The sequence below is a fragment of the Rhinolophus hipposideros genome, assembly GCF_964194185.1.
Source record: "Rhinolophus hipposideros genome assembly, chromosome: 5".
In the NCBI taxonomy this organism is placed as follows: domain Eukaryota; kingdom Metazoa; phylum Chordata; class Mammalia; order Chiroptera; family Rhinolophidae; genus Rhinolophus; species Rhinolophus hipposideros.
The window spans coordinates 1844005-1868052 of NC_138051.1; the positions used below are offsets into that span (position 1 = coordinate 1844005).

The window sequence follows — 24048 nt, forward strand, 5'->3', positions numbered from 1 at the left end:
CTATGAGCAGGGGAAGGGCCTGAGTCTCTCTTCCAGGGGCCAGGCCACACCCTTCTCCCCATCAGATGGGGAGGCCAGCGCTAATGGACAGTATCACGAGGTGCCCAGAAGGAAGATGAGTCAGGGGAGGACCCCTCACTGGGGTATGTCAGAGCTGAATCCCCAGGCTCCTTGTTTTCATCCCCAGGGACCCCGTCCTTCAAGGTCTCAGGGCTGGATGATGGGCTGGGCTTCTGGAGAGCTGGGAAGGGGGAGCTGAGGTGACTGGGGAGGTCCGCTGATCCAGTCCCCAGCCTCCAGCCAAGGGAAAGGTTGCGGCACCCCCAGCTCCGTGGGCTTTTGCTGAGAGCCCCTCTGGAGACCTCCTCAGCATTGACAAGGAGCAGGCACCACCCTGCGCAATGAGCAGTGCACAGAAATGCACAGGCTGAGCTTGAACTCATTCAGGAGGCAGAAAAGCAAATTAAAACTCAAACGGCAGTTCCTATCATGTCTGCGAAGACCCAGATGAAGAGTATGGAGAAGAGAAACCCAGAGGCAAGCTGGGGTGGGGCCGACGGTAGTCTTTGAGTCAAGCCTTAGAGAATGGGAAAGGGTCAGCACTCCAGGCAGGGGCAGGAGCAAAGACCCTGAGGGGGTATGAGCAGAGGGATGTTGAGATAGGAAGGCCAGCAGCCCGGCTTGAGCACAAACCAGGAAGAGCCATTGCGCTGGGGCACAGAAACCTTAAATGGCAAAATGCAGCCCATTGCCTATGCTCTGTTGGCAATGGGGAACCAAGAAAGGTTGCAGAGAGATGCAAGGAATTGAACCTCTCTTATCAGGTGCAAGGAATTGAACCAGGGCATGGTGCCCGTGGGGCTTTATAATGTTAAGCTGATCCCTGCCTTTAGGAAGGATTTGGAAATGGGAGCGGGTGAGCGAGCTGGTATCCTCTCTCCCTCCCAGGCAGAGCTCCCCTCCAAAAACCTGTCTCTGTCACCATGCCTGTCACCTGGCTTAGCTCCCTGTCCTGATCTCTGCAGTAGGGGCAGCCCCGCCCCCCAGGAAGGTGTCACTGCCATCCCTCCCGGATTCCCCTGGCCCTCGAGGCCCTCACGGTCTGGGTACCAGAGGGTGGCATGCGGGAATGCTCTCCCTGCACACGTGAGCATTGCAGAGCATCAAGGTCATGGGAACTGAGAGCCAAGCACCCTTGGAAGACGTCTGAACCAACCTTCCATTGTACAGACAGGTGCACTGAGGCCCCAGGGAGGAAGCAAAGCACCCGAAGTCCCACAGAGAAGTCCAGCTTCCGAGGAAGAGCTTGCAGTCCTGCTTTGAGGGAGCTGTGTGGGGGTTAGGCTTGGGCCACTGTGACAGTGTGGATGATAAGTGGGTATCCAGCTCCTTCTGACCACTGTGGGAGGCTCTCAGTGGAGCGACAGCATTGGGGGAGATTGGGTTTGAATTGAAGATGTGGAGAGGGCAAAACCTGGGGATGGGAGTCAGCACAGAGCATGTAGGGCCAGTGGCGCCTGCGTCTGCCCCCTGGCCTGGCATAGCTGACTTTGAAAGGCGGAAGGCAAGGGACTGAAGTGGGTTGGGACTCCGGCAGGAGTACCTGGTAGGGAGGGTTCCCGTGTAACCTAGGAACTAATGGGGATGTCTTATCAGGTGCAAGGAATTGAACCAGGGCAGATTCTGGCAAGGGGGCTGGGGGGAACCAGTGATAGCCTCTGACCTGCACGTGCTGCCCTGGGCCTCTGGGGCAGGGCAGGGTCCAGGGCCCTTGGCCCAGCCCACCCGGAGTCTGGAAAAGCTGTTCCAGAACCAAGTATAACTGAGCTCCCCTCCCAGTGTTCCCTGCCTGCCTGGGCAGGACAAGAAGGGCCTTTCAGTGCAGCTGCCCGGGGGACCCAGGAGGGGACGATGCCAGGTGGGCCAGGTGGGGCTAGACTGGCATTGACTAGGAGGGGAGTGGGGCATGTGGGGAGCTCTCAGAGGAAGTATATAGACTCCATCTGGGAACTGGGCGTGCTGCCCAAGAGGGGGCGGACAGGGGCGGGGGAGTTGGAAACAGACCTGACGCACACACTCACTGGTGCACACAGATGTGGGCTCGCACTTGAGTACACACACAACCAGCAGCCAGCCACACGCAGACCTGGGTAGGCAGCGGGGCCAGGAGCCCAGGGTGGCTGCTGCTTCCCTACCGAGAAATCCAAGCTCTGTATCTCATAGATCCGGGCTGTGTGGTGCCTGGGGGGGAGGAGGTAAGGACAAGACGGGAGCAGGGGGCCTATGCTGAGCTGTGGCTGCTAGTTGGTGTCGGGAGCAAATGAACAAGGTGGCCTTTGGGTCCAGGACTTGAGCCTGCTCTCTCCCTGGGCCCTCTGTTCCTTCACCACCTGTCCCCCCAGCCCCTGGCCCCATGCAGCTCCCCTTTTGCTTCCAGGGTGCCCCCTGTCGAGTTCTATTTGTCCAGTTCTGTAGAGCCTTCTAGAGTCAGGCTCTTTCTCCAGTGGAAGCATAGGCTGAGTTTCAGAAGCACTGTGTAACCATTATGACTGAATGTGTAGGAGTAATTGTTGAATGAACTCAATTGGTATGAACACTTTTCTACTTGGATTCTCTCTAGGGTAGGGGCTCCTAGCACTCCCCGATTCTCAGCAGGGTTTGTCACTCCAAACGAGGGAGAAGATGGAGCCTCATTATAAGGGCTCCTACTGCCAGTGACACCCTGTGCTGTTCCCCTGCAGCCCCACAGCCCTGGAGGTCGAGAAACATTCTCATTTCATAGTTGAGGAAACTGAGGCTCAGAGAACAGGAGGGACTGGCCTCAGGTCATTCCTTGGGCACACAGGCCATGATGTTCTCACTCACCCCAACAACAGCTTGCTTTTCCAGATCAGGCCAGGTGGGCAGCCCCCCACCAGCGGGTTCTGGCCCCCCAGCAGGGGAGAGGAGAGACAGGTCTTCAGGGGAGAGAAAACTCACTGAGGCCCCAGATCTCTGTCCCCATCTCCCTATGCCTCTCCAGCCCCCCTTTTCCAAACCCTCCTTCCTTTCTCACAGCAGAAGGAAGTCCTCTTCTGGAAAGGCCCCCGCTCCTTCGACAGCTGGGATGGCACATGAAGGCACATGTGTCTCAGATGCAGGGTAGTTGGTCTAGGGCTGCCGGCAAGGCGGCTTGGCAGCACGGCCCACCCATGCTTGGCCAGTGCCTGTCCTGTCCACCATTCCTTCTTCCCACTCAGCTCCTGCCCACGCCCTGCCGGCTTCTAGTCTGCAGAGGAGCTGACTGCCAGGCCTCCTGCCACTACTCATGCTAAACCATTTCAGGGTGTGTCTCTCTCGTGGCTTAGCTGTCATGGTGGGTCAGCTAGACTGCCTCCCCTCCCAGACCTTACTGCTGACACTCCCTACCAGACCCCATGGTTCATAGGGAAACCAGGGCCCAGAGAGGGACAGCTACTTTCTCAGTCACAGCAAGTCCTTAACAGGGCCTCTTTGTCCTCGTACCCGTTTTGGGTGTGGCCTTGCCCACAGGACCAGTGGCTCGCCAGGGCAGATCTCCCATTGCTTTCCCCCGAGGCCTCCACTCACTTGCTGCCCACAAAGGACGGAGCCCACAAAAGAGCATAGAGGTCACTGAGCCAACCAGGGGTTTGCAGACTGTCCCCGAGGTGCTCCCGGGATTTACATTCCCGTGTCTGGGAATATGGGATGCTTGCCCCACCCCAATTCCCGCATAGCAGCTCCATGAACATGTTTATAGATTGAGGTTTTGTTTTCGATGAAGTGTTCTGTGGCTTGAACAAAAAAAAGTCTTAAAAACCAATGAGTTGCTTTGAGTTAAAACATCCTGAGAGCAGGAGAGATTCGGGTCAGATACAAGAAAGAACTTTCTGGCTTTCAGAGAAGCCAGTTGATGATTGATACCAAGGATCCCCAGGTGGAGCAAAGTCTGGAGCAAAAGGCAGGGAGCTTCCCCCACCAGGCTGGGGGCCTGGCCTCCTGCCCCAGCATCACACCCCTGCCCTCCTGGAGCCAAACAGGACAGTCCTAGTATCCAGACAGGCAGGAGCCCGTGGTGCCGCCTGCCTGAGGCCCAGCGGCACCATCCCCCAACATGGCAGCCTCCACCTTCAGGGTAACCCTATGCCCACAGCCCAGCTGACGGACTGGGCCACCAGCTAATGCTCCGTAACCCCTGCCACCCTTCCACCTTTGCCCAACCTGGTCTCTGCAACTGGTCTTCCCTTTTTCACTCCATCCTTCAAGGTCCAGCTCCAGCCCCACCACCCCTGGGAGCCTTCCTAACCATTGATGTTTGAGGCCCACAGCCTGGTCGGCCCCCATCCTGGGGCCTTGCCCTCCATCCCTGTGGGGTTGCGGCCTTTCTCCCCCTACCCTAACCAGAACTCTGCCTCCCGATCCATGACCTACACCAGCGTGACACCCAGTAGGAGCGCATGCATACACACACACACACACACACACACACACACACACACACACACACACACACACACACTCTGCTGCTCAGCAGCCTGGCTCAGGGCCTACCAAGGAGAGTGTCCAGCCCCTGAGCCAGAAGTTCTGGGGGAAACACCCACCCAACTCAGGACACACAGCCCCCAGCTCTACCGCCAGAGCAGGGCCTCTGGCCTGGGCCAGCCTGCTCTCTGGGGTCATAGAGGGGGCTGGGGAGCGAAGACCAACTTCCGTTCCCACCTAAGAGCAACCCCCCTCCCTCCCACATTTCAGGAGGGGGCAGCTATAAATATCAGTGGGCCCAGGAGGCTGATTCCCACGACACCACCCCCTTCCCTTATGTACATCCCAGCTCTCCTGCCGCTGGAGGCTAGCCAGGCAGGCCACAGGCACACACACAGTCGCACTGTGGTCGGGAATGGAATGAATCCCCTTTTTGGTGTGTCTTGGAGCAGCTGGACATGAGATCCCCTTCTTCCCTCAGTGCTGACCCAGTGAGCCCTCTCCCACTGTGAGTCCCCCGCTCTGGGAACCTGCATGGGCCTGGGGGAGGCAGGAGGCCAGGCACGTGATGGTCAGGAGCACAGCGTTGGAGAGCTTGGGATTTAATTCCACCCCACCACTCGATACATGACCTTGGGCTGTGACTCTGGCTTTCTGAGCCTCAGTTTCCTCCTCTCCAGAGTGGGGATGAACAATTCCTGCGTCCTCTGTGCCTGGGGATTGTGCCCTTTGCCAGGAGTAAATGTCACCAGATCTGTGCTTCTGAGGTCACCCTCCCCTTCTGGGGTGGGGGCAGCCCCAGCAAGATGGGGCTCCTGCTTAGGAACATTCGGGAACGTTCCAAGGCTGGGGGTGAGGGGGATCAGGTGAGGTGGCCCTGTGACAGGGTCTTTGTGGGACAAAGTGACATGGAAAAGAGGAAGTGGGCTCCTAAGGGAGCTATCAGCCTGCTGCTGCCAGCCTGCCCAGGACCCTTCAGAAAGGGGGAAGAGGGAGTCTGCCTCTGTTTGACCACTGGGCTGAGGCCCACACCCTGCCCCCACTGTGAGGATAAGCAGGACAGCCCCTCCTGGCCCTGCCCCAAAGCTTAATAGTCCCTTGGATGGATCTCACTGAGTTGGAGTGCAGGACATGTGTACTCAACAAGTGACCGAATGGAACTCAGACCTGTCCCAGGAACAGATTCAGATGGGTGGGGACGAAGAGAAGAGCAGGCACAAGGACCTCCCACAGAAAGGAAGCCCAGAGGCCTTTTCACCACCACCCCCACCTGCCCCTGCCCGCCCCTCCCCTCGGGGTGCCCAGAGGTAGGGCAGGAGGCCAGGGCAGGGAGGTGGCTCGACTGCCAGAGTCTCATGGGCTGTTACCACTACTCATTAAGCAATAGAGGCTGCGTCAGGCGGAGCAGAACCCACACTCAAGGAGTGGAGGGCCATCTCAGCCCAGGCTGCTTGGAGCCATCCGGGTGTTAGTGACGAGTCCCTGTACATGTGAGGTGAGAGGTGGTAGGGGTGAGGGGAAGTGAGTCTCAGGAAATGAGTAGCCTGAGGAAGTGCCAACTGGAGGGACACTCTGTTTAAGAGGCTGGCCAGAGCCTGGGCCCCAGTTTGAGATCCCAGAGTGTGGGCATCCTCTGCCTTCACCCCCATAGAGGTAACTTCTCAACAGACCTTTGGGCCGAGCCTGGCCGGCTCTCCAGCTGTGCACTAATGAAATCCAGGCACCAGCTGCCGACGGAGGCTCCATGTCTGGGCATCTGGTGCCCACGCACTTCCAGCCACCCATCTGGAGCCCAGCGTAGCCCTTCCAGGCCAGGTCTAGTTGTCCTGTTCTCGGAGGGTGCGTCCCAGGACGCCCAGTGGATGCAGATGGCACTGAACCCTGAGTACACTACGCTCTCTCCTATGCAGGCACAGTTCAGTATTGTGCTTCGCAGACACTGCATGTGTTTTACACATCGAAGGCTTGTGGTAACCCTGTTGGTAAATCTGTTGGTGCCATTTCATATTATGGATAGCATTTTTAGCAATAAAATATATTTTAAATAAGGTAGGTGCATTTTTTAGACAATGCTATTGCACACTTAATAGACTACAGTATGGCGTAAACATAACTTTTCTGTGCACTGGGAAATCCAAGCCTTTTTGTGACTCGCTGTAGTGCAGTATTTGCTTTGTTGTGCTGCGCGGGAGCCAAAGCCGCGCTGTTGCTGAGGTGCGCTGTGCATGCAGAGCTTTTCACTTAGAGGAAGCACCTCACACCTTCTCTTTGGCATATTCAAATTGCCAGCATCTGTGCTCTTGAACTTCAGGTCTGTTGTTCAGTAAAATAAGGGTGACTTGGACACAAGCACTGCAGTCCTGCCACAGCCGCCCTGATCACCAAGCCAGCCACTAAGTGACTAACGGGCAGGGAGCATAAACAGTGTGGAGATGCTGGGCAAAGCGATGATTTATCACGCTACTCAGAATAGTGCACAATTTAAACCTTACGAATTATTTCTGGAATTTTCATGTCACATTTTCAGACCGCAGTTAACCATGGGTACCTGAAGCCACAGAAAGCAAAACCAAGGGGGGACTTCTGTACTCAGACGGGGGCCTGTCCCTCCAACTGTTGACAGCCGAGGCAGAGGAGATGTAGGTACCTGAGCCAGCTATGTAGCCCTCGTGTGGGATCCCTGGCCCTACCGTGTGGCTTTGGGCAGACCTCTGCCCCTCTCCGGGCACCTGGGTAGTATCTTCATTCTCCAAGGTCAGCTCTAAAATTATGAGCTCAGGCCTCTTGGGGACAGGACAGGGGATTTTGCTTCTGTCCAGAGAGAGCCAGGTGCTGGTCCTGGGCCACACAGCAGGGTAGGCGGAGCCTGGGATGGGCTGGGAGATGGCCCAGCCTGCCAGAGCTCCCTGGCATCGGGAAACTTCCATCCTCCGTGGCACAGAACCCTGGGGCTGTCCCGGAACGAAAGTAGCAGCTCCTCTCCACCCCCGGTTCCCATCTTCCACCCCATGGTCCCAGCCCCACCCTGCCAAAAATAAACCCAGACCACCCCATCTTGTACCAGCTAGACCCACCCAGCCCTCCAGAGCCAGTTGAGTCACCACTTGGAGCTGCTCCTTTTTTTAACTCTCTGAGTCACCGGTTGTGGCTATGGCTCCAGGACACATGCCCCAGGCTACAGCCCCCAACGGCCCAACCAAGGAGGAGTCTGAATAGAGGCTGGCAGCAGGTGTGAGCTCAGGACAGAGCCCCAGCCTGTAATCCCTCCAGGCCTGGGGAACTCACCCCCTAGCAAGCCAGAGCCCAGGCCCTTCCCCAGGGGTCCTGGGCAAGGGTGGACCTTGCCGCCTCTGCCCTGGACAGACCTTCGGAGATCTTAGTGACAAAGCCCATCTGCATCATCTCTTTGCCTCCAAATAGGTCTGGGCCTCCTAACTTGAGATCGCCAGCAACAGAGAGGGTCTGGGGGCCCTGGGCCCTGGGGAGTTAGAGTGGGCATGGCCTGGCTTTCTGAGGTGAAGTCCACAGAGATGTGTAATTCCTGCCCTTCCTCACTGGACCCAACACAGACTGTGACCACTCTACCGAGAGACCAGGAAGACGGACAGAAGCCCCCACTCCTTCCCTTTCTTCTGTGTCCCTTTCTACTCCCAGGGTCAGCTGGGCTGCACACCATTTTCCCCATCCCTGTTTCTCTCTGGCCTTTTCGGCCCCATCTCTCTGGCCCCGCTGTGTTCGCCTTCCTTTACCCATCCTGGTGGCAATCCAAAGTGCTCCTTGTGCAGCCGGCACCCCACCCTCCCCAGGTCCTCCTCTGCCTTCCGGGCAGACATGACACACCTCACCTCCGCCCATTACCATAGGGACTCTGGGACCCAGGGATTAGTGCAGAGAGAAAGTTTCCATCCCCCTCACCCAAGTCCCGCCTTCCCCTGTCCCAAAGCACCGGCTACATCCTGTCCCAGGGAATGTCAAGATCCCACAGGCACTTTCTGGCGGATGAGAAAGGGGGGCCCCACCCCCCCTGCCCCTGCACAACCTCAAACCCCATCCATCTCCTGTCTGTAGCTATGGCCTCCAGCTATAAATAGGGGCTCTGATTCTATTTTCTTTAAAAACAAGCACCAGACTCCGTCACCACAAGCCCAGAAAAGCACTCCCTGCCTGGGGCAGTCCCCACCCTGTCCCAGCCACTGTCCCAGACCCCTGTCTCTGGGCAATGGGGCCCTGGAGGGCAGAGGGTCCCTGGAAAGAAAGCTGGTAGTGAGACAGGTTGTGGAGAGCAGCTCGAGCCCCCAGGTGAACCCCTCTCCCCAGCAGCCACCTAGACAATGTAGCTCCCCCTCTTACCTTTTGGGCCGCTCGCTCCTTTCTTCCCATCTCCCTTCACCAGCCAGCCAGTCTTGTCCTCCAAAACTCCGTATTAATGGAGAAAGGTTACTGACACAGCTCCCCAAGCCGCAGTTCAGTGTCTCTGCACCCCCAATGCAGAGGCGCTATGGGCTAAGGGGAAGAGTGGGGAGGACCTCTTTCCTGAGGGGGCAAGAGGGCATGTCACAGGCAGAGAAGAAAGAAGAGCTCCCCTGGTAGAAGTTACCAAGCAGAGACCTGGAGTAGGGACCTGACAGGTGTGGGTGTAAAATAGACCAAGGTGTGGTGAGGGTGGCACGTGGGGTATTCAAGGGAAGGGCACAGGGAAGCCTCTGGGGCAGGGGCAAGGTCGCCCTGCACCTTGTGTCGGTGTCATGCTGGGGGTTTGGGGCTTGACTGAGGGGCATTGGGGAGCCTTTGGGGGCTTCCAGGCAAGGGAGGGTGGTGAAGTGACTTTCATTTTAGGGTAACTGGCTGCTATGAGCAAAACAAGGCCGGAAATTCATGAAGCCAGTGAGGGATGGTGACCATCTGCCCCATGGGATGGCACAGAGGAGTGAGAGGGAGAGAGAAGTCTGACGGAGAATTTAGCGGCAGGATGGGTGGCATGTGGGGAAGGAGGAGGGAGAATGTCCGAAATGACTTTCAGATTTCTGCCCAGCACTGGGTAGGTGGTAGGATCTTCACTGGACGGGGAATAAGTTGGGGGAAAGATCGCGCTGACTCTGGCCTGAGATGGGTGGGCTTGGGTTTGGGGGTTCCTCGGGGTGTAGATGTCCAGGGGGCATTGACAAGTGGGCCCAGAGCCCTGGAGAGTTGGTGCCAGAGACAGTGATGTGGGTATCATAGCACAGAGGCCAGGGAAGAGAGATGGGCCCGGGAGTGTGGTGGGTGGGCACAGCTCAGTGCGAGCGGGCTGGAGGTCTGGTGGGGCATGAACCTGTGCCAAGAGCAGTCGGGCCTGTGAGGGCTGATTGCAGTCTGAGGAGCTCTGGGACACCTGCTCAGCACAGAGCCTGCCAGCGAGGACACTGAGGTTGCTTGGGCCGCCCCTCCCGGCCACAGCCTCCTGCCAGCACACGACCAGGGCGGGAACTCAGCCCTCTGCTGTCAGCTCTGCCGACAGAAAAGCCCTCGTGTGAGCCAAATGCCACTTCCATGCAGTCCTGTGTGCTTCCTCCGTCAGCACTGGTGGCTGGTCCTCCTGGCGAACAGACACCCTGGGCCCTGTCCTCAAGAGCTTACAGGCTGGCCTGGACTGTGGCCCCTTAGGCCAGAGGTGGCTCTGTTTTACCCACTCTAGTGACCACACCTCTCCACCAGCTACTTCCTGCTGGCCTGGGCTGTGCTGAGCTGACCAGGGGCCAGGTGTGTGTGTCAGTCACCCTATCCAGATTCCATTTCACAGATGGCAAAACTGAAGCCGGAGAGAGTATGGCAGCACGTGGCTCTGAGTGTAGTGAGTGTGTGTGTGTTTTAGGGGTGTCCTTGACCTAATCCTCTGCTGCCCCCAGCCTCCTGCACATGGGACCTCTGTCTGTGGGGTCATCCTGTCCCCCTTTCCTATATCTCAGATGGAAGAACTGAGGCAGAGATGGCAGTGGCTTCTCCAAGGCACACCCCCTGTTGAGCGTAAGCTGGGCCACGCTGGTCCAGGCGTGTGTCCAGACTAACGATCGTGGCCCCCACTGTCCTCCATCCCAGCTCACAGACTCTAGCTCCAAGCCCTGAGACACCTCCCCAGCAGCCTGTCTTCAGCAGTTTACCATTCCAAAGCAAAGGGGAGACAGATGAACAGCAGGCTTCCAGCTCTGGATTCTGCCCTGGAGGGGCTAGCCCATCCGCCTTCTGGGGGCAGGCTTCACACCCTGGGTGGAGCCCACATCTCCTGTCTCTCCAGCCACTTCCCTGACCTCTAAGACCCCAAAGGGCATGGCCTGCACTTATCACTGGTTTCTGGAACATGCCATCCTCAGCTAGCCCTAAAGAAGTTCCCTCCCTGGTCCACCAGCCCCAGAGCCAGACCCCATCTAGCCACGCTGGGAGAGGCTAGCTGCCAAACCACCCATGGAAAGCAAATGCTTGCCCCCCTTCCTCACTCCCTCCCTTCTCCACCCCTCCAACATGAAAGAGGGAGCCCCAGGGACAGGAAGGGAAAAAGTACGTCTTCCCCAGGCAGGGGGCCAGCTCTCACACCCAGGCAGATGCCCCACTTCCCAGGCGCATGTAGCAACTAGCACACCCCTTCTGTGTGCAAACACCCCCTGATACCACAGCACCCAGCTCGGGAGCCACCCCCACAGGGGCTTGAATCCCGCTGGGCCATAGCCCAATGCTCATCTTGAGGCCCCAGCACTGTTGACTGGCCTCCTTGCCTCAGTTTCCTGACCTGTAAAATGGGACCTGGCTGGGGGGCTGGGTAGCCCGATGCCAGGCCAGGTCCCTCACTCTGTGTCTTCCCTCCAGAACCCCTACCTCAGCCTCACTCACTGAGATAAGGGTCCCAGATTCCCTCCAGGGCCAGGAAAGCCAGGGGAAGGGGGATATGGAAGAGGGCCTGGAAATCCTCGCTGTGGAAGGAGGAAAATTACAAGGCAAGGGAAAACCTCTCAGATAGCTCCAAACCGCAGGAGCCCCACCCCTTCATGCCGTGGGCCTGGGGAGCAGGGCCTCCACAAAGACTCCACTGAGGGCCCTGCTGCTTCCGGCCCCAGCTCCCAGCCTGGGTGGACTCTGGGCTGCTTCTTCCAGCAAAACCTCTCATTTTCCCTCCCACTCCCTCTGTGCCCCACGTGGCTCCAGGGTATGGACACATGGCTGGGAGCCCAGGGCCTAGCCCTGACCCCACCCTTGCCCCATCAGCGTCTATGGACCAAGCTCAGCATCTCCGACCCCACTGGTCCCCTGCTTCCTCTGCAGGGGTTCTCCCCTTCCAGAGGGGTCCCTAAATTGGACATCTTCCCCAGTGTATGCTCCTCACATGTGTGGCCTCCAGGCGTTTGGTTAAAGGACCCATAGCTGAGGCCAGTGGCCAGGGTCAGGGCTCAGCCAATAGCTGAGAAAGCCATTGTCCTGCCCTGTTCTCCTTGGCCTGGCAACCAAAGACAAGGTCTAATAACCTGAGAGTGAGTCTTGTGGCTCAAGAGTTCTCAAAGCAAGGAGGGATGGGGCCATCTCGACCCCAGCTGAAGTCTCTGTAGTCTTGCGACGTGCCCTTGAGTGCAGGGGCCTGCTGTTCCCGCACCCTGGGACAAACTGTAGTCTCCTGAGAGGGACGGCTGCTGTTTTAAGCTCCCTGAGACTGAACTAACCTACTGTTGTCCCTATGGCCATAGCTTTCAGGCCAGGTAGTTGGCAGGCTCTGGGATGGCCCTCGGTTGTGGACTCATCTGGAATCAGGGACACAGGTAGTAAGCCCTGCAGGTCTGCAGGTGCACGAGCGTCTCCCAGGCAGCCAGCCCTGCCAGGTGGCGAGTCATCTAGCCTCTGCTGTTGCCGCTCCAGTGTTACCACCACTGGCAGACTATGTTGCCCTTTGGTCTGGACTGAAGTCTGTCCCTGTAACCTTGCCTCGTGTTACCTTAGGAGATAAGAGGTGTGGGAGAAAGGGAAAGTTTGGGAGGGCTGAGCCTGGGGGGAGCTGTAGGACAGGCTGACACCTGAATAGACAGTGACAGCTTCTCCCTGGCCCAGGAGCCTGGGGCGGTGGGCATGGCCCCCTGCAGCACAGCCCTCCTGCCCCACACTCACTACCTCCGGCCACTCACTGTACAGGGGTGCAGGGGTCTGCAGTGCTTGTGGGACTGAGTTCTCATAGAGTATTTGCTCTCCCAGCTCTGCAGTGGGAGGGGGCAGCATAGGGTACATCAGCCCCAGTAGGTTCTAAATCGGAGGGAACTTTCCACCCCAGCCTCCTCAGGGTTTCCCTGGCTTGGGGGCAGAGGGCTGGGAATCTGGTGTGAGGTTGGGAAGGCGTAGTGCGTCAGGGAGCGCCTGGCTGCGGAGAAAGGGCACCTGGCCATCCCTGCCCTCACGCAGGGCCCCACACACATGCCCCTGAGGGAAGACAGGGGCCCTTCATCCCTGCCTTGGCCCTCCCAGAGAACCCCAATCTGCAGCCCCTCAGACCCCTTCAAGGGAACTCGCCTGGCCTTCCCCGTCCGCCCTTACCAGGAACCAGGACTTGTCACGCCTGGTGCCAGTCCCCAAGGGGCTGTGGTGGAGGAGCCCAGCCTCACCCAGAGCAGGACCCGTGACTCCCCGGCTGGCTGGCGGCGCCCCTCCTCGGCTTCCTCAGCCCTGTCCGCAGCAGCAGGCTCACTGCCAACGCCGGCCGTTGCTGCCCTCACGCTTCTCCCCTCCATCCCCTTCCTCAGGCCCCAGTCTGGGTCCCGGAGCTCAGTCTTTGGGGAGGAGGAGGGTCTTTGTTTCCCACTCTCAGTTTTAATATCTTTCTCAGTGTGTCTGACTCTCCCAGGTTGGTTCTCCTTCTCCATCCCGGTCATGGCAGTGCTGTCTTTGTGAGTGAGTGAGTGAGTGAGTGGGTGAGTGAGTGAGTGAATGAGTGAGTGGGTGAGTGAGCGAGTGAGTGAGTGAGTGAGCGAGCGAGTGAATATGGCTCTGCCTTCTCACCCCACACCCATCTCCCAGCTCCTGCTGTTTCAGTACCACCAGGGGCACCTTCACACATACACATATCCAAGTCTCCCACCGCCCACCCTAGACTGTGAGCCCACCCAGGCGCTCCTCACCAGCCATCCTACCCAGCAGCTCTGGGCTCCCAAACTTTCTCCCTTATAAAGTCAGGAGGCAGCAGACACCCAGGAATGCTGCCACTGCCCATGACGCATGCTGGCTCTAGGGCCGCCTGGCTGCCCCCAGGCGACCAGGAATGTGGCGGGAGTGGGCACACCGGGATCGATTGCCAGGGAGTGCAGTGGGGTGGGGGGTGCCCAGATGGGTGGGGGCTCAGACAGGTGGCAGGGCCGGGAGGGCAGGCTTTCTGCTTCTTTTTGTCAAATTGTTTCTCGTCTGGGGCTTCAGGTTTTCTGACTGAGAAGTAGAAGCCACGTTCCCTACTGAAGGCAGGGCTGCAAAGAACTTGGGTGTTGTGGAACCCATCACAAGGAGTGGGGGCCCCGGGCTGAGGAGGCAAGAGGACCCAAGCCAGGCTCTCTAGACTGTTCTAGGGCAAGGGCGGTGCTCCCAGTTACAGTAAGGATGGGGCAGAGGGAAGAGGGGAGGCAAAAACGCAGATAGGGAGTGATGAGCAGAGGCAGAGATAGGCAGCAGAGTGGCTGAGCAGCCAAGACAGAGATGAAGAGACAAAGCCAGGAAGAGAGACAGTCTGGCCCCAGGAGTTCTGAGGACTCAGAAGCAGCAGGGTCTGCAGCAGCCCCTCAGACTGGAAAGACACGCATGCTTGAAGCCTGCCCCTGGCCAGCCTGGGAGGAGTTGGAGGGCCTGATGGGCAGATAAACTCTCCACAGGGTCACCGCTTGTCCCAAGAGCCTGTTGACAGGCAGAGACTTGGGCGTCATGATGGAAGTGAGCCTCGTGTTTGGGGTCCCCCAGGGGCAGGAATCAGGTCCCCATTCATAAGTGTTGTAGGAGTGCACCCGGGGAGCCAGGAGATACCTGCATAGCCCATGCCCTGCCGGAGGGTGGCTTGCTAGGGGCCCTTGGCCTAAGCTTCCCCTCCCTGTATGTCTGACGGTGAGAAGGGACTGGTGGGGAAGGACACAGACTCTTTCTGTGCTCCCAGCCCTCATCTCAGGGAGAGGGTTAGAGCCACCCAGCCCTGGGCCTAGACAGCAGCGCCCTGTTTGTGGGCAGGAAGGGTGGGACTCTGTGGGCCTTCTCCACCTTCAGCAAACCTCTTGGGTGGGTGGGCGCTGGGCAGGAGGTGCAGGAACCCTCCAGGAACACAGGGCCCTTTCATGGAGCCAGGCGGAGCCGAGTCATGGCGGTTGGGTACGAGGGGCAGGGCAGGCCTGGGCACAGTCACTGCTCTGTCCTGGCAGCTCCCAGCCCACACACACGCACATGCACAAACACACAGCCTTCAGCAAACCCAAAACACACGCCTAGCAGCCACACACACACTTGCACACACATGTGAATACACATCTACGTAGCCTTGGACGCTCTCCTGGGTACCTTCTCCCAGGCAGAGAGCCCCATACTGCTCCCACACTTGTCCTCAGACCCGTTGGGGCTTTCCACTCCCCCATGCTGAAAGCTTGGCACCACCCAGGCAGCTCACAGCATGAACCCTCTGCACACTAGTGGTAGACAACAGACCCCCAGACTGGAGGGACCTCTAGGCTAATCCCCGTGATAGGAGGCAGAAGGATGGGGAGGGGTGACCCAGAGGCCTGCACGGGGCCCTCCTGCAGCTGCTGCAGGCCTGAGCTGCTGTTTGGATGAATCATGGGTCTTCTTGACCCAGGAGAGTAAAGGGCAGGTCTCCAGGCAGTGCTAATACCTCCTCTTCTCCCCCACAGCCGGCACTCCATCAGGCCACTACACTCAGCTTGGTCCGTGTTCCCTTTCCCACCGCCCCTCTTTGTCTTCAACTTTGCGGAGCCTGTGTATTCCCGCCAGCCTCTCACTTGTCCTTGCTGCCCTCTGAGACTGCCCGTTCTCATTCCTCTCTGCTCCTTTCCACCGCTGTCACCTCCCTCAAGAAGCCCCCTGGGATTGATTAACTCCTAGCGCATTACTTATTTACCTTACATCCCCTGTCCATTCAGAGTCCCCCTCCGACTGCCCTCCAGGACAGGGATTCTGGGTTCTTGCAACTGTAGCCCATTAGAGACAGTAAGAGGGGCAGAAGAAGGAGACCCTGAAGGGGGCGCGGGGAGGTGCTATCAGAGTTTCCAAAATCCTGGCCAGCAAGGCCTCAGAGGCCTCTGTTGGGGCGGTTGGGTGGGGAGGCTGCCTGGCCTGTGCTCTCCCAGCAGCAGCACAAGACTGCTTGTGTGAGCCCTTTCCCGCCTGCCCCCACCGGAAACAGCAGGGCCCAGCCCCTCAATGAGCCCATTCAAACCCCAGCCCTCTGGCAAGTACCTCTGCTTCCTGCTGCCTCCCCCCCAGCCTGGAGAACCAGGCCAAACAGGCTGCTGCTCTCCCCTGCTGGGAGAGCACTGGAGACAGGTGGTCCAGTGGTTAGAGCCAGCCATCTACTTCCGTTCCTGCCTGGTCCAGAGCCCTGAGCCTGACCATACCCCGGCAGGTTTACCTCCACCTTTAGCAAAAGGGAATATGGATGGATGTGTGGGCTCACTCCCACACAGGGAGTGAGACGGATGGCCCGTCTCCCTGTGGGTGGCTGGCAGATCAATGTTTAGCAACAGGCTCTCTAGGAGAGAGGGGGCCTCTTTCCACAGAATAAATATTCTCACTGGTCAACATCATCTGGCTCACAAAAATTCCTAAAAATTTAACAATCAGTTCTTGCCAGCTGCCATGAGCTCCAGCCGGCCACAGGGGTGGCTGCCACGTGCAGGGACCACTCTCTGTGCTGTGGCTTCCCTCAGTGTAGTGTGCTTTTATTCTTTAGAATCTGTCCTTACAGATAAGCCACCCCATGGGTGCCTGCCACCTGCCAGTCCCCTGGTCTGTCCCTCGCTGGCCAAGGGGTGCTGGGCCGGTGGGGCTGTGCCTGCCCAGACGGTTTTGCAGTTCCTGTCTGAGTCAAGGTTCTGGTGTTGCCAGCAAGTGCTGGCAAACAGCGATCACTCGCAGGGATGTCGGGTCAGCCCAGCGGAAGAGTGGTCTTTCTTGGACAGCCCTCGATGGTGCTGGCTGCCCTCAGGGCACACAGGCCTCAGGCCCCTTCCGTGGCTACTTCCTCAGGCACATGTCAGCTGGCTCAGGCTGGCGGAGGACCAGCAGATATGCGGCTGGTGCCACATCATCCCTATCAAGGCCATCAGCCTTTATTCAGTCACGCAAGATTTCAGGAAAGCCCAGATGGGGTGAGTCATCTTTGTAACCCATTCCTGCCCGCCCCCCCAACCCCAGCTTTGGATGTCCAGGAACATAGTCAAGGTTATATTTGGCCTTAATCTCCACAAAGGAATGGACCGGAAACTGTAGCAGCAGGTTTAGAGGTCAAGAAAGGTAATTTAGGGAAACTGCCTGGAAGGAGGTGGCAACTAAAACAGAGGAGGTGTCCCAGTGTGGGGCCCTGCATGGTGACCATTAACCCTGGGGAACCCTTGCCCAGCAGACCCCAGTCCCTCCCAGGCCTTGGAGAACTCAGCAGTTGCCCTGGCTCCCTTGCCATGGTAGGAACAATGGGGCGGGACCTCACTGCTCCCCAGAAACCATTACTAGCTCTACAGCAGGGCGCAATGTGGGGTGATGGAGGAAGTTTGGGCCCGTTTGGGGTCCAGCACTGCATGTGGTTTTTATCTGGCCTCAAAGCCTTTGCTCCTCAGTGGACTCAGGCCAACAAGCTGCCTCTGCCACCCCCATAGGCAGCTGGGAACATGGCGTAAGAGAAAAGCAGGGAGGGGTGGGCTGCGTGACAGCATGGCCACCAGTCCCCAGCCAGAGCCCCAGCCACACACAGAGGTGAGGAGTGGCATGGGAAGGGTGGCCAGGAGCCAAAGCGTCAGGGCACTTAGGACAAGAGATTTGAATGAGGACCAGTTTGGGGTAAAGGTTGTTCTCCTCGAACTCCAATCCTGGGCTTTGTGGCCACTAGGCATGTGATCATACCAGTGATGGTTTCCCTTTGAGCCAGGGAGGGGCCAGATCCAGGATGGAGTTTCCACTGGGACCCAGGAGAGGAAAGCCATCGCTGGCAGGAGCCCTGGCCCCAGGAACCTTCAAGAGGGAGAACTGAGTTGCTTGGAATTGCTGGGCTGGGCCTCCTTCAGAGGCTGGACACGAGGTGAGGCCATGCCTTCTGATGCCAGGACCCAGCAGTGCTGGGAGCTGGCAGAGCCCACGGACAGCAGCACAGAGGAGAACCACGAGGGTCGGCCGCCGTGAACCCTCCCGCAGCGCGCCCACCCCCCTACAGCGCCCCCCCCCAGGCAGGGGTCTCAGCCCTGACCACAGTGCCCTCTCTCACAGCCTCCTTCTTTGGGGAGAACCACCTTCAGGTGCTCATGGCCCCAGTTCTGACCAACATAGACCTACAGCTGCAGTTCTCCACGTCCCAGCCCGAAGCCCTGCTTCTCCTGGCAGCAGGCCCGGCTGACCACCTCCTCCTGCAGCTCTATTCTGGACACTTGCAGGTCAGTGACATCTCCCTGCTGGACTACTCGATCTTTCAGTGGCACCCAACCAACTGTGTGACCTTATACCAGTCATTTTCACCTTGGAGTCTTAAGTTCTCTCCTGTGAAATGGACAGTAGCGTCCCAGAAGCGGTGCGTTCCTCATGAGCTGACTGCGCCCCCGTGGTCTCCAGCCTCACTTCTCACCACAGTCATAGCTGGCTCTTTGGGCTCTGACCACACTGATGGCTTTCAGTTCCCCAGTTATCTGTGGTCTCTTGCTGCTAGGCCTTTTCTCACTCCACTCCCTCTGCTTGGTGCCTGCTTTACCTGCTCCCTGCACCTGCCTAATTCCAGCCTCTCCTTGAAGTCTCAGCATGGACAGACACCCTTTCCTCCCGGCACTCACCAGGACTGGGTCCCCTGTCCTGGTCTTCAGCTTCCCTTGTGTGCCCCTCTGCATAGCACCGGTCACGTCTGTCAGTTTCTTCATTTTTCCATTTCATCCTTCAAATCAGCACAACCTTTATTAGCAGAGTCGTCTGGCTCTCTCTTGAACCTTCCCCCTAACCACAAAGAGTTTGAGAAGCCAAGGTCTTAGTCTAAATTTGGGGGAAACATCTGCCCCCAGACCCCACTGGGGAGAAGACTGGTCTGGTCATCCATCAGTCCACTTGCCACTGCCATTGCTGTCACAAGGTGTCACTGTTGAACACAGCCTGGTACAGCCTGGTCCTGATGCTCTGCCTCTGTCAGATATAAGGAGGCCACACCCCTAGAGAGGTGCTCTGTGCTTGGATTCCCAAGGTCACAGTTCTCAGTGCTCTGCTCCTTCAGTTCCTTGACTCTGCCATCTGGCTGTGGGAGCACTGCAGCAGAGCTAGTTCTGGTGTCAGTGTCCCGGAGACAAAACCATGTCCCTCTTTTCTCCCCAAGGATCTTCCCTCGATCCAGGTCAGGGAGCTGTTCTTACTGAATCTTCACAGCACAGAGCCTCTGACTGGGCTCACCGTTCCTGAGCAGTGAGCCTGGCTGCCTTGGTGACCCCTGGTATTTGGTCTACTCAGGACCCTTGGCAGGGGTTTCCCAGGTGCCCGTGGTTCCCAGGGTAGAATCTGCTTTATCCCAGTGTGATTTTTCTGGCACCTCTCATCCAAAAGAAGAGGGGCAGAATAAAAAAATCCAAGTTGAGTGTCCAGGAGAGCATCTTCTAGATGTCAGTTCTTTGTGGGCAGGGACCACATCTGACTCCTACCAGGGCCCAGAGCCCACGCAGGCCCTACGGAGATCACTTTGGTGAGTGTTTGATGGATGAGTAAAGAGATGGCAGGAAGGACAGGGGTTGCCTGACAAGGCCTTGTCCTAGGCCCTCTGCTTTGGGGACCCAGGAATGCCTGGGGACCAGCTGCACTTTTCCAGCAGAAGCTGTAGACTCACAGTGCTCCTGCACCCCCAACCCCTGTCTCTCCTCAGGTCAGACTTGTCCTCAGCCAGGAGGAGCTGAGACTGCAGACCCCCGCAGAGACACTGCTGAGCGACTCCGTCCCCCACACTGTGGGGCTGGCAGTATCCGATGGCTGGGCCTGGCTGTCCGTTGATGGATTCCTCAACACCTCGGCCCCAGTCCCAGGGGGCTCCCTGGATGTGCCCTATGGGCTCTTCTTGGGGGGTCCTGGGAGCCTGGACCTGCCCTACTTGAGGGGAAGCAGCCGACCCCTGAGGGGTTGCCTCCACGTGGCCACCCTCAATGGCCGCAGCCTCCTCCAGCCACTGACCCCGGACGTGCATGAGGGCTGCGCTGAAGAGTTTTCTGCTGGTGATGATGTGGCCCTGGGCTTCTCCGGGCCCCACGCACTGGCTGCCTTCCCTGCCTGGAGCACTCAGGATGAAGGCACCCTGGAGTTTACACTCACCACGCGGAGCCAGCAGGCGCCCCTGGCCTTCCAGGCAGGAGGCCGGCGTGGGGACTTCATCTATGTGGACATATTTGAGGGGCACCTGCGGGCTGTGGTCGAGAAGGGCCAGGGCACAGTGCTGCTGCACAACAGTGTACCTGTGGCCGATGGGCAGCCCCATGAGGTCAGTGTCCACATGGCTGCTCACCGGCTGGAAATCTCTGTGGACCAGTACCCAACGCAGACTTCCAACCGTGGGGTCCTCAGCTTCCTGGAGCCACGCGGTAGTCTCCTCCTTGGGGGGCTGGACGCAGAGGCCGCTCGCCACCTGCAGGAACACCGCCTGGCCCTGGCCCCGGAGGCCGCCACTGTCTCCCTGTTGGGCTGCGTGGAGGACTTCAGCATCAATGGCCGGAGGCAGGGGCTCCGGGAAGCCTTGCTGACCCGACACATGGTGGCCGGCTGCAGGTCTGAGGAAGATGAGTACGAAGAGGACGCTTATGGCCCCTATGAAGCTCTGTCCACTCTGGCACCCGCGGCGTGGCCCGCCATGGAGCTGCCTGAGCCCTGTGTGCCTGAGCCAGGGCTGCCTCCTGTCTTTGCCAACTTCACCCAGCTGCTGACCGTCAGCCCCCTGGTGGTGGCCGAGGGTGGCACAGCCTGGCTTGAGTGGCGGCACGTGCAGCCCACTCTGGACCTGAGTGAGGCGGAGCTGCGCAAATCCCAAGTGCTGTTCAGTGTGAGCCGCGGGCCGCGCCATGGCCAGCTGGAACTGGACATCCCAGGCGCGCAGGCTCGGCAAATGTTCACCCTCCTGGACGTGGTGAACCGCAGGGCCCGCTTCGTCCACGACGGCTCCGAAGACACCTCTGACCAGCTGGTGCTGGAGGTGTCAGTGACGGCTCGGGGGCCCGTGCCCTCCTGCCTGCGAAGGGGCCAAACTTACATTCTGCCCATCCAGGTAAACCCTGTCAACGACCCGCCCCGCATTATCTTCCCACACGGCAGCCTCATGGTGGTCCTGGAACACACGCAAAAGCCCCTGGGACCTGAGGTTTTCCAGGCCTACGACCCCGACTCCGCCTGTGAGGGACTCACCTTCCAACTGCTCGGGGCCCCGGCCAGCCGCCCCGTGGAGCACCGAGACCACCCCAGGGAGCCGGTGACAGAGTTCTCCTGCCAGGAGCTGGAGGCGGGCAGCCTCGTCTATGTGCACCGCGGCGGGCCCACGCAGGACCTCATGTTCCGGGTCAGTGATGGGCTGCAGGCCAGTCCTCCCAGCAGGCTGAAGGTGGTGGCTGTCCGGCCAGCCATTCGGGTCCGCCACAACACCGGGCTGCAGCTGGCCCAGGGCTCCGCTGCCCTGGTGTTGCCCGCCAACCTGTCGGTGGAGACAAATGCTGTGCAGCAGGACGTGAGTGTGCTGTTCCGAGCCACGGGGGCCCTGCAGTTCGGGGAGCTACAGAAACAGGGGGCAGGTGGGGCAGAGGGTGCCGAGTGGCAGGCCACGCAGGCCTTCCACCAGCGGGACGTGGAGCAGGGCCGCGTGAGGTACCTGAGCACCGACCCGCAGTACCGTGCCGAGGACACAGTGGAGAAGCTGGCCCTGGAGGTGCAGGTGGGCCAGGAGGCCCTGAGCAATCTGTCCTTCCCAGTGAGAGTCCAGAGAGCCACCGTAAGGCTGCTGCGGCTGGAGCCACTGCACGCTCAGAACACCCGGCAGGAGGCCCTCACCACAGCCCACCTGGAGGCCACCCTGGAAGAGGCAGACCCGAGCCCCACCACCTTCCATTACGAGGTGGTTCAGGCCCCCAAGAAGGGCAATCTTCGGCTCCAGGGCACGAGGCTGTCAGACGGTCAGGGCTTCACCCAGAATGACCTGCGGGCTGGTCGGGTGACCTATGGGGCCACCGCACGTGCCTCAGAGGCAGTCGAGGATGTCTTCCGTTTCCGCGTCACAGCTCCACCACACTTCTCCCCACTCTACACCTTCCCCATCCATATCGGAGGTGACCCAGATGCTCCCATCCTCACCAACGTCCTCCTCTCGGTGCCCGAGGGTGGTGAGGCCATCCTCTCTGCCGACCACCTCTTCGTCAAGAGTCTCAACAGTGCCAGCTACCTCTATGAGGTCATGGAGCGGCCCCGCCACGGGAGGTTGGCATGGCGGGGGTCACAGGACAAGGCCACCATGGTGACATCCTTCACCAATGAGGACCTACTGCACAGCCGGCTGCTGTACCAGCATGACGACTCCGAGACCACGGAGGATGACATCCCATTTGTGGCGACCCGCCAGGGCGAGGGCAGCGGTGGCATGGCCTGGGAGGAGGTGCGGGGCGTCTTCCGGGTGGCCATCCAGCCTGTGAACGACCACGCCCCGGTGCAGACCATCAGCCGGGTCTTCCACGTGGCCCGGGGTGGGCAGCGGCTGCTCACTACAGATGACGTGGCCTTCAGTGACGCCGACTCAGGCTTTGCTGATGCCCAGCTGGTGCTGACCCGCAAGGACCTCCTCTTTGGCAGTATTGTGTCTGTGGAGGAGCCCACGCGGCCCATCTACCGCTTCACCCAGGAGGACCTCAGGAAGAGACGAGTCCTGTTTGTGCACTCGGGAGCTGACCGTGGCTGGATCCAGCTGCAGGTGTCCGACGGGCAGCACCAGGCCACCGCACTGCTGGAAGTCCAGGCCTCCGAGCCCTACCTCCGTGTGGCCAATGGCTCCAGCCTTGTGGTCCCTCAAGGAGGCCAGGGCACCATCGACACAGCTGTGCTGCAGCTAGACACCAACCTGGACATCCGCAGTGGGGATGAGGTCCACTACCGGGTCACAGCTGGCCCACGCTGGGGGCAGCTGCTCCGGGCCGGCCAGCCAGCCACAGCCTTCGTCCAGCAGGATCTGCTGGACGGGGCCATTCTCTACAGCCACAATGGCAGCCTCAGCGCCCGTGACACCCTGGCCTTCTCTGTGGAGGCAGGGCCTGTGCACACGGACGCCACCCTCCAAGTGACCATTGCCATAGAGGGGCCACTGGCCCCATTGCACCTGGTCCAACACAAGAAGATCTACGTCTTCCAGGGGGAGGCAGCTGAGATCAGAAGGGACCAGCTAGAGGTAAAGGGCTGGGAGATGAGCGAGGTTGGGGGCGGGGTGAAGAGGCTCTGCCATCCAGCCTTCACGCTGTGCGTGCTCCGTGTTCCGGGTGTGTGTGTGGCGGCTCCTGGCTTGGGTGTGTGCGTGTGCCTTGGGCATGCTCCTGGACATGTGCATATTGTGTCCCCGGCGATCTCGGGGAGATTGTTGTACATACAGCTGCCAGTGCAGTGTCTGTGCTTCACATGCCATGTGCGTGTGCGTTCAGGCTGCGGCTAAACACACAGATTCCTGGGCCCCACCACGCTACGGAGTATGTGAGGTGAGCCCCAGAATCTGTATTCTAGGAACAGTAAGTTATCTGCTGGGTTTTTATGGGCACAATCTTTGAGGCCTACAGGCCTTGCAGACAGGTTTGGCTGTCCCCCAGGTTCCCATGTCCTCAGCTCTTTTCCCAGACCTCAGACCAGGACTCATGGTCTGCAGAGGGCTGCTGACCCTCAGGAACCTCACAGAGCAACCACAGGCCACCCAGCGGCCCCACTGACTTGCTGTGTGACCTCAGGCCAGTCCCTTGCCCTCTCTGGGCCTATTCCCCTACACTGCCAATTTCTGAGCCCCTTGTGGACTTTTGGGCAGAATGTGACTGAACATGTCTGGCATCAGGTTTCTTTGTCCTAGAAGAGGCAGCATTCAAGCCAGACTTTGAAGAGTCTGGGATTTTGATAGAAGGAGATGGGTGAATGGTATTCCAGGCAAAGATACAGAATCAGGAAAGTGCATTTGGGAGTGGTGTGTAACCTTTCGCGGCTGGACATGAGGTGAGGGAGCACCCGACAGCCCTTGGTCTGGACCAGGGTCTGCAAGTTCTGGAGGCCTCGTGTCAGTTTGTGCTTTAAAGAAGGATGGGGCGCCCTCTGGTGGTAAGGAGTGGCAATAGTGGGAGCAGGGGCAGCGTGTGGGGTGTGTGT

At 59.0% G+C, this 24048-nt stretch overlaps 1 protein-coding gene across 1 annotated transcript in view; it reads left to right on the plus strand.

Moving 5' to 3' along the window:
- Positions 1-24048, plus strand: part of CSPG4 (chondroitin sulfate proteoglycan 4) — a 35165-nt gene that overhangs the window by 1100 nt on the left and 10017 nt on the right. The window contains exons 2-3 of the mRNA XM_081047787.1: positions 17944-18107; positions 19562-23098. Of these exons, the coding sequence (XP_080903913.1) occupies positions 17944-18107; positions 19562-23098 (3701 nt within the window). The remainder of the gene's footprint in view (positions 1-17943; positions 18108-19561; positions 23099-24048) is intronic.